This window comes from Charadrius vociferus, unplaced genomic scaffold (genome assembly GCF_000708025.1).
Source record: "Charadrius vociferus isolate BGI_N301 unplaced genomic scaffold, ASM70802v2 scaffold43, whole genome shotgun sequence".
Classification (NCBI taxonomy): Eukaryota; Metazoa; Chordata; class Aves; order Charadriiformes; family Charadriidae; genus Charadrius; species Charadrius vociferus.
This window is the reverse complement of record NW_009648043.1, coordinates 3735371-3745371: the sequence shown is the minus strand read 5'-3', so window position 1 is coordinate 3745371 and position 10001 is coordinate 3735371. Positions and strand designations below refer to the sequence as shown.

Below are 10001 nucleotides of genomic sequence, written 5' to 3'. Positions count from 1 at the left end.
ATACTTTTAGATGGCTGATCTTTATCATTGCTTGCAGCTGGACTCTCTCCAGCTACTCCATTTTTTGAAGTGATGTCACAGTTCTGCAAATGAGATCATAGCACTGGGGAAGAGAACAAATAGATTACATCACAAGTCTAAGAGTTCCTTGCTGCAATGGCCTCTGGCAATGCAAATCTCATTTACCCGTTCCAAAGCCATTGCTTAGTTTTATGCCTATGCTTTCCATAAAGGGGTTTCACTTCAATTCATCAAGTTGCTGGAAACATTGCTGCTATCATCCCTATTTGATCCGATCATTCTCTGCACATCCTATTGCCCCACTCAACATTAAATCTGTTTGCTGCGAGGTGAAATTACAAAGAGATTAGCTACACGTTCTATATTCCCTGCCTTAAACTGGACTATCCCAATATCACGGCTAAACCCAGTGATACCATTTTGGAAATATGGAAAATAAGTCACTCCCTGTCTTTAATATTAAAAAAAAAATATTTGGGAATTTACCAGGATAAAAAGTCCTGGATAAATATTAGCTGACTATCCAAAAGAAATGAAATTAATACTACTGCAAGATGAAGAGAAATTGCAGCAAAAATAATCATATAATAATGTTCTGCTAACTGCTGGTTATTCTCTTGCATCATATCATAACCACTAAATGTCTCTTTCGTTTTCCATTTAATGATTTTTAATTTAGTAGTAGACTTCCATTATGTAACACAAATGAACAATAATTAAAGTCATTTAATCTACCACTTTTGCTTTTAAGCATGAACATTTTGCTCCTAGGTTTAAAGGGCAGCTCAATCTTCAAATTATAATACATATATAAATTTCTGTGGGGGAGAGGAGAAAGATGGAAGTGACTGGGGAAGAAGCATGCTGATGCTCCATGTTTCACACTGGTACTTCACAAAGCAATTCGCTGCAGACTTGCTGCCAGCCATGCATAATCCAAACTACCTGCTATGCCCAGTGGCTGTTTGTCTGTGCTAAAAGTCTCAACGTTAGCTCGTACCAGGGGAGTAGCTAACCCTGCTCTGAAGTCCCATATATGAGTGCAGAACTCTCCAGGAATACATATAAAAGCTGATTTTTCATTGTTCTATTACTGCACACTTGTTTTTATTGTGAAAGAGAAAAGAATATTTTAAAACACAAGTGAATTATTTTTTTTTTTCATTCACGGCAAGGGGTCCTTTCTGTTTTTTTGAAAAAACAAGAATACTCCATGGTCCTGTTGGCTATGGTTATTTCAAGAACAGTTCATTCTAATCATAACTTCTTACAAAGGATGATCATAAAAAACTACAAAATATCTACCATCCACTCAAGAATTGTGTGACAAATTCACAGCCAAGTGTGCAGCTGCAACCCCATGCTTCATTTGAGAAACCTGACTTTCACTCACCCTGACAAGGTGAGAAAAAATCCCTATTCATCCTAACTCTCAAGCAGAGGCTGTTTCATTGGCAATCTGGTATCATTCTAATAAAGAACAAATGGTTATCCAAGTTCAGGATGTTTTCTTAGTCAAACTCTTTTTTCTGTTTTCTTTTTTTTTTTTTTTTCTCTAGAGAATCAGTCAAGATGTCTGTTTCATTGAGGGAAAAACAAAAAAACAAACAACCACCCTGACAAAAAAACTTATTAGGACCAACGAAATAAAAAGCTTCAGAAGGAAGACAAATTGTCATTCTTCTTGGGTTCTTCTAAGGTCTTTGGCTCTTGAATAAAAGTCCTGATGTGATTTTCAATCATGTCTGAAATAGCATCTGTCTTACTACAGGCACATCTCAAAATCATGTAATGCTTTTTCAACATTTGTATTCAGCTTATTTCCCTCCCATCCCAAAGTAATTTTTTTATGAATAATACAATCTGTAACCTTTCAAAATCATAAAATCCCAATTTTATTCCACATTTCATGTATTTTTTTTGACTTGTCTACAATTTGCATCCACTGTAGCCTACTGTTGACTTATCTCTTCAGTCTAGCATTGGTCCTTCACGATTACAAGTCTCGTATTGACCTCAGACTCTAACAGTAAAGAAGAATAAATCCTGAGTCATACTTATTGACCAGAGTTAAGATCAGGACTAGCTTTGTAAAATCTAAGCAGTTTTCTAAAACCCGTAGTAGCCTCTTTCTACTTTCAGCCCTGTGTAGAACAAGGGGAGACAGAAGTATAATTTTGGGAAGAAGAATAGAAGAACGTAAAACATTTTTGCTTGTCTCATTGAGTTTTATTTTTAACCCAGTATCAACAATTTTCAGCCAGATGACACAGATGGACCATAAGTTTGATCTCTACTGCCCTATTACGTATGGGCAGAACACCCTGCAGGCAGTATGATTGTTATATTTTGTTTACAGATTTCATCATATACAGCACTAAGTGCTCCTGTTGTGTACGTCACTATAGTGTGTTCTTTTGTTAAACACAAGGTTTAGGTTCAGCAATTTGAAAACATCTATCAATTATATAATAACTACCACTGGAAAAAGGAGGCTCTCTGGATTCTTTAATGAAATATAGTGGCCTACAGCAAAGCTTGAAATTTATTTGCTGCATGCAGTTAGAGAAAACATCAGAAGCTTCTTGAATCATTTTTTTTTACCATGTCACAAGAAAGGGAACTAATGCATTTTGAATCTGTTACTTCCAAAAAAAATTGACTAATGTCAGTGTTGAAGTTTCCTTCAGGATTAGATACATAATTTGCAAGAGTCCTAGAAAAGAAGAGAAATCAAATACTGATTCAAATCTTTTTGAGATATGGCTGCCTGAAGGGAAGCTCATTGTCAATGTGGGGTTCTCAATTTTTACTAGTTCACCAAACACTGTGCTTAAGGCTGATGATGATTATGACTGTCTTTCTGATAGTTCATCACATCGGTGTAATTTTAATTTATGGTTTTCTTAGTCATAAATCAAGACCATTACAGAAAAATTGATGCCCCTGAGTCATTTATATCCCGAGTGCACACACTCCGTAAATCTGAAAGCTTATGCATCCCATTATTTCTATGAGAATGTTAAAAATATGTTATTGTAAAATTTCTCTTGCATTTCAACAGAACTCTTTTGCTCTGGTGAAAACAAAAAAGGAAGACAAACACAAGTTAATTCTGCCTTTAAAATTTCACTGTTTTCACTTGAAACATACAGTGTTTTGATATGGTTTGTTTTTTCTTAAGGAATAATACCACATAAATGGATATCCACTCAAGCTTTTTAACTGCATCAGCTAAATACCCAGTTCTGAAAGCACCAATTATTGTGTCTGCCTGAAGTTCCATCAATCAAAATTACTAACTTGGAAGAATATGGATTTGGATCTACATATTTTTTTCAGATTAGTATTTTTAAAGACAAATTTTGGTAGAACACACCAATGTATAAGCTTGAAATGAAATATGAGAATGCTTTAAACTATATTACAAAGGATTTTTTTTTTTAAAGTCAAAATATTAGATTTTAAAATTTTTAAACATTTCAACTTTGCTTTTTCCAACTGGCATTTAGGTTTCAAAACTAACATTTTTAAAGAGGGGAAAAATGTCCCTCAAAAATGAACCAGAACAAACTGAATAGATTCCTAAGGAAGGGAAACTGAGAAACTTGTTATTAAAACTTTAGGACTGGAACTATTTCCGTTTACTGCCACTGACAAAGGCTATCAGTCAACATCTCATTCTAGCCCTTAATACAACACGTGCAACACAGAACACAGTTTCTAAGAGGGAATTTGTTATTAATCATAAAAGGAAGTTGATTTCAAATCATAAGTGTCAGGAAAAGCAAGCTTGTTTTTAACAACTTTCCTCCTACAGAGATTACATGGTTGAGAGCTCAAATTTGCTAAACCCACACTTTTGCAGGGAACTTTTACATGTGACCTGCTATGCAAAATGCAGTTGCAATATGAATAAAACATAACTTTGGCAGAAACAGCTACCTTTTCCTGGAGGTTTATTCATTATGAAATCCAGAATATTTTTTTGGAAGAAAGGATTTTAACTATCATAGTTTCCTGAAAAATAAGTTATCTTCTTCTACTTATAAAGAAAAGAAAATGAGGAAAGCAAACAACAGAAAACCCTGACAGTTAGCATGTAGTCAATCATCAGAAGTTCTAATGCAATTATTTTTTCCTTCAAAGAGATTCTAAACATTTTTAGGGTCTGATTATTTCCAGTATTTTAAGATCATTTAAAGTCAGGCAACCTTAAAGAGTACAAGGACTATAAAAATGGTGTAAATTTACATTGTCAGAATCATGTAAAGTGATAATTGTATAAAAGATTATCAGGTTCTTTGAGATTATAGTTTGATGTTTCTAAATATCTGCTTTCAGATTTCCCTTGCATCTGTCAAAGATTGAAATACTGTATTCAAACTCAAGAATCACCAAAAAAAAATTTGAATATCATGATTCTTTTTTAATTTAATTTCTATACTGTATCTCTCAGCATTGTTACTCATGCATTTGTTTTGTAAGAATTGCAAGAGTGGTACTGATCAGTAATCACGAAGTTGCTACATCTGGAAGCTATAGCTGTTTCAGAGGAAATCTGAAAGGTCAGTCCGCCTAAAGGAGAGCATTAATGTTACTGGGGACTACAGGGAGAAACCAGCATCACAACTAGAAGCCTCTCTGCAGCTGGTGAAGCCTGCTCACCAAGAACCCCTTAGGGAGCATGATACAGAGACTTTATCTATCTAGACTCAGCACTTTCTGCCCAAACAGAAAGCCAACACTACACCAAAAAATGAACAATCTGAAGCTTGACCACAAGGACCCTGCAGAGTCAATGAAAACTTTGAGGAATCAGAGACAACAGCAGAGGATTCCTGAATCCTGAAAGCTGGGGTCAGAGACAGAACCAGGGCTCTCCATAGGGTGAGGAGCCATAGCTCACACAACAGAGACCCACAGCCAAAACCCAACAGAGAAAATATCAAACACCCTAAGGAAAATGAAAACAAAAAGGAAGGGGAAAAAAATCATAATGAGAAAAGGAAACCATTTTATTCAATTATTTAGATGCAAGTCATGTTTTAATCTTAGTTACATTAACTGTTCCAAAGGTTGAACTATACTACAAACCCGGTACTTTCGTGATTTATTTTTCTGTCATAGAAAATAAATAGATTTTAAAAAGCCATGAATTGTCTGAATGCCAGCCATATAGATTAGCACAATCATAAACACATCATAGCTACAACGTGTTACCACACAATTTGAGGAAGAAGTATCTGTAAAAACAGGAGTAGAAGTATTTATAAAGGATATCTAGTTGATAGAGATTCATTAAAAGCCATAGTGACATGTGTCTAAGTGACATGTCACTAAGAGGAAACTGCAGGAAAAAAGAGGATACAGTGGGAAAAGTATTATATTTTAAAAGCATCTCATTTCTAGAACAGAAGGGTAAAAAGTGCTCTGCCATCTTGATACTGCTTGGCCTTCAACAAATATAAATGTTTTCACTGAAACCAATGAAAACATCCACTGTGTTCCCTCTGATTCATTGGCACCAGGAGAATGTTGTTGAAGGCTTCACTAAAGTCCAGGTAAACAACATCCACATCTTCATCCACTAAGTGGGTCACTTTGTCATAGAAGGACACCAGGTTAGTCAAACAGTACCTGCCTTTCCTAAATTCATGCTGACTGGGTCTGATCACCTGCCTGTCCTGTACATGCCACATGATGGCACTCAGTATGTTCTGTTCCATAACCTCCCCCGGCACCACAGTCAGGCTAACAGGTCTGTAGTTCCCCAGATCCTCCTTTCCACCCTTCTTGTAGATGGGCATCACATTTACTAACCTCCAGTTGACTGGGATCTCCCCGGTTAGCCAGGACTGCTGATAAAAGGTGGAAAGTTTCTTGGTGAGCTCTTCTGCCAGCTCCCTCAGTACCCTTGCATGGATCCCACTCAACACCATCAATTTGTGTGTGTCTCAGTGGTGTAGCAGGTCACTAACCATTTCCCCTTGGATTATTGGAGCTTCATTCTGCTCCCCATCCCTGTCTTCCAGCTCAGGGGGCTGGGTACCAGGAAAACCATTGGTCTTACCATTAAAGACTGAGGCAAAGAAGGCATTAAGTACTTCAGCTTTTCCCTCATCCTTTCTTATTATTTTCCCCTCTGCATTCAATAAAAGATGGAGATTTTCCTTAGCCCTCATTTTGTTGTTAATGTATTTATAAAAACATTTTTATTGTCTTCTATGGCAGTAGCCAGATTAAGTTCTAGTTGGGCTTTGGCCCTTCTAATTTACTCCCTGTATAACCTCACAACATCCTTGTAGTCCTCCTGAATTGCCTGCCCCTTCTTCCAAAGGCCATAAACTCTCTTTTTTTCCCTGAGTTCCAGCCAAAGCTCTCTGTTTGGCCAGGCTATTCTTCTTCCCCGCTGGCTCATCTTTTGGCACATTAGGACAGTCTGCTCCTGTGCCTTTAAGATTTCCTTCTTGAAGAATGTCCAGCCTTCCTGGACTCCTTTACCCTTCCAGACTGCTTCCCAAAGGACTCTGTCAATCAGGCTCCTAAACAGGCCAAAGTCTGCCTTCTGGAAGTCCAAGCTGGCAGTTCTGCTGACTCCCCTCCTTACTTCTCCAAGAACTGAAAACTCTATCATTTTGTGATCACTATTCCCATGTCCAAGATACCCTCCAACCATCACATCACCAACAAGTCCTTCTCTGTTCACAAAAAGCACATCCAGCAAGGTGCCTTACCCAGCTGGCTCACTCGCCAGCTGTGTCAGGAAGTTATCTTCCAGACATTCCAGGAGCCTCCCAGATTGTTTCGTCTCCGCTGTATTGTATTTCCAGCAGACATCTAGTAAGTTGAAGTCCCCCATGAGAACAAGGGCTAGCAATTGTGAGAGACTTCTCCCAGCTGCTTATAGAATATTTCATCTGCCTCTTCATCATGGTTGAGTGGTCTATAACAGAATTCCACCATGATATCTGCCTTGTTGGCCTTCCCCCTGATTCTTACCCATAAACACTCAACTGTATCATCCCCATCATTAAGCTCTAGAAAATCAAAACACTCCCTAACACACAGGGCTACCCCATCACCTCTCCTTCCTTGCCTATCCCTTTGGAAGAGTTTATAGCCATCCATTGCAGCACTTCAGTTACCTGAGTCATTCCACCATGTTTCCGTGATGGTAACTGTATCATAGTTTTCCCACTGCACAGTGGCTTCCAGCTCCTCCTGTTTATTGCCCACGCTGCATGCATTGACATGCACTAAATAAGTTTAGTGAACGTAGAAACAGACAGAAATAAACTGTACCACCTCTATTAAAACTTCCTTCTTCATTGTTATCCTACCATTGCCTGCGGACACTGATGGACACCAGCATCCAGCATCTCAAGCCCTGACAAACTTTAAGAAATAAAACCCAGTCGTCCCTTTAGAAATCTTCCAGGCTTTAGATAAAGATCAGTAAGTCAGGAAACAGGAATGAAAGTTAGGGAGAGAAACATCTTGCTGAATCAATCCAGTTGTACTGAGCCCTGTGTGCCTGCTCGCACCCTGGTCTGTGTGAGCAGGGGGTGCGCAGCAGAGCAGGGGCTGTGGGACAAGAGCGGGGCCATAGTACAATGCTGCGAGCAGAAACACCCACCGTGGAGCAGTGTACTGGCCTGTTTACATCTCCATGACTCCACATGCTAGACAGAGCTCGCCCGCGAATTTGGACAACCAGTTGTATCCAGCATGTGAGCTCATGGAGGTGAAAAAAAAAGATGAAAAAACAGAGGCAAAGAACATCTTAACACATCCATTCTTAATGAGAGTTAACAAGAGATGTCCTTAGATAAATCCTTTCCTGTTAACTTTGTGGTCAGTATGGTTATCATGGTGTGGTTTCAGTAGTCTGAGTAGCAGCCAATCTAATCCTATTTCAGAGAACTCCCTGAAGTACACATACATCAGGCAGAAATAATGGGACTGAAAAGCTATGGGCTTAATGAAAAATTTAGCAGTCTAGGGGGAAATAGACAAAGGCAGATTGGAATGGAATTAAAATTGGAGCAAATTCTAACATAGCTTTTAGCTACTGCTACGTAACTGCTGTGCTAGTACTAACATTTGTGCAAAAAGTGTGTATCAGTTTTTCAGCTCACTTAATAAGTACTAACTTTTCAGAAAACTGAAACAATTATCAAGATCTGAAATGTATGCCATAATAGTTATGATAAGGGTCTAACTCTAGTGTTTTCCAGAAATTACTGTTTACTATTAAACTTGTTTAATCATTTTTTTTTTCCCCTTTCATGCCTTTCAAAGGACAGATATCAGATTGGTGAAGGGTGATAACACTGCCAGACAATCTCTAAACATGGTTTCTACATGGTAGGGTTTTTTTCTATTTGGTCAGAAGAATTAAATAAATGAGTCTTTGCCAAGTAGTTATAGATATTAAGTGGTAGATATGGTAAAGTGGTTTAACAGCTGTGGCTGAAAACAAGGAGCTATCATATGTGTTACTGTGGGTAACACTCAGATAATTATTGCAAAGTAGTCTCAACAGGAGAATAATTTGTAAATATTTACTATGCTGTCTTTGTTACTCTTCTTCAAGAACCTCTCACACAGAAAACCAGAGATGTTTAAAACCTGCTTTCTGTGGTTTGATTAAAGTCACTGCATAAACTCCGTTTGGTGAATCTAGTCATCAATTCACACTGTTGCCCTTCTCATCAGCCTTTAGTAGAACAAGACTTGATATTTCATGTTTGCAGAGCTACCCAAATGGCGAACATAGCTCAAGTAAACCGTAAATATTGCACAGCTAAAAAGGAAATTGGTTAATTTTTTTTTGCTTTTCTCATGAATGTAGCTCTCCTCGCATAGAGCCTTCTTCTGGCAGAAGGAAGTGCCTTGGACACAACAACTTCTCAAGTTACAACTGTGGCTTGATGCTTAGCTGTCATACAAATATTGCCTATAATATTCTTTGAATCTTATTGGGGTGGCAATTTTCAAAACAAATATAATTCTGTACAGAGGTGGGGCTTAACTACCAAAAAACTTGCAGAATATATTAAGTCAGTAATTAGAAACACCTCCTAGGGATGGATAAGTTGTTGTGTCTTTTGTTTCTTCCACTATTAAGTAATAAGAGGTTATACTAATCCTTGTTAACTACATAGAAAAACTCCAAATTGTCCCTTTATAGTCAAGAAATATTTTTATTGCAGTAGTTCATCATCCCAGGGTTTCAACTAAATCAGAAGTGGTTAGATAGTCCAAACTTCTCTTTTACTAAATACGTTTCCATCCCCTTATATTATTTGAAATACCTGGGCAATATATATGTACCTATCATTTTGTCTGACACTCTATTTTGAAGGATGAGATAGTATTTCCCTGCGTAACTTAATAATCAGTCTGAGGAATATCAGATAGATAATGATTCTAAAATACCACTTAAAGGAACAGGTAAATACACAACCCAACCTACTTTAAAATATAAAGAATATGGTTCAGGTTATTGTGCTATCTTTTACTGTCTTCTCAAGAACAGAATGGAAGAACTTTATTCTGCCAACTGACGGAGAATAAATCATCACCATTTTTTAAATGTTCTGAAGTAATGTTATACTCAAATGAGTTTTCTCCAATGTCATAATCAAACTAGTACTTACATTTAGATGAAGTTGGTTAGTCCACTGACCAATTACTTTGTATTCGGTACTCTTGTTGGTGATTTGATACTGAAAAATATCATAGCGTCCAGGAGCATCTCCATTTTCATTGAAGATAACAGGTGTTCCAGCACTCCCTAAAAAAAAATTAAAAAACAATTAGGATAAATACCTTTAAAGCAATTTTCCAGAAAATATATTTTGGAGAAAAAGTGCTAATTAGAGATTGAGCAGCTTCGTCATAATGCAAAGCTAGTATGGTAATAAATCCAAAAATCTCACAAAGAGAAAATGTGTGTTATTATCATCACCACA

At 37.3% G+C, this 10001-nt stretch overlaps 1 protein-coding gene across 1 annotated transcript in view; it reads right to left on the bottom strand.

Moving 5' to 3' along the window:
• Nucleotides 1-10001, bottom strand: part of GRM8 (glutamate receptor, metabotropic 8) — a 347214-nt gene that overhangs the window by 66494 nt on the left and 270719 nt on the right. The window contains exon 7 of the mRNA XM_009883656.1: nt 9687-9823. Within this exon, the coding sequence (XP_009881958.1) occupies nt 9687-9823 (137 nt within the window). The remainder of the gene's footprint in view (nt 1-9686; nt 9824-10001) is intronic.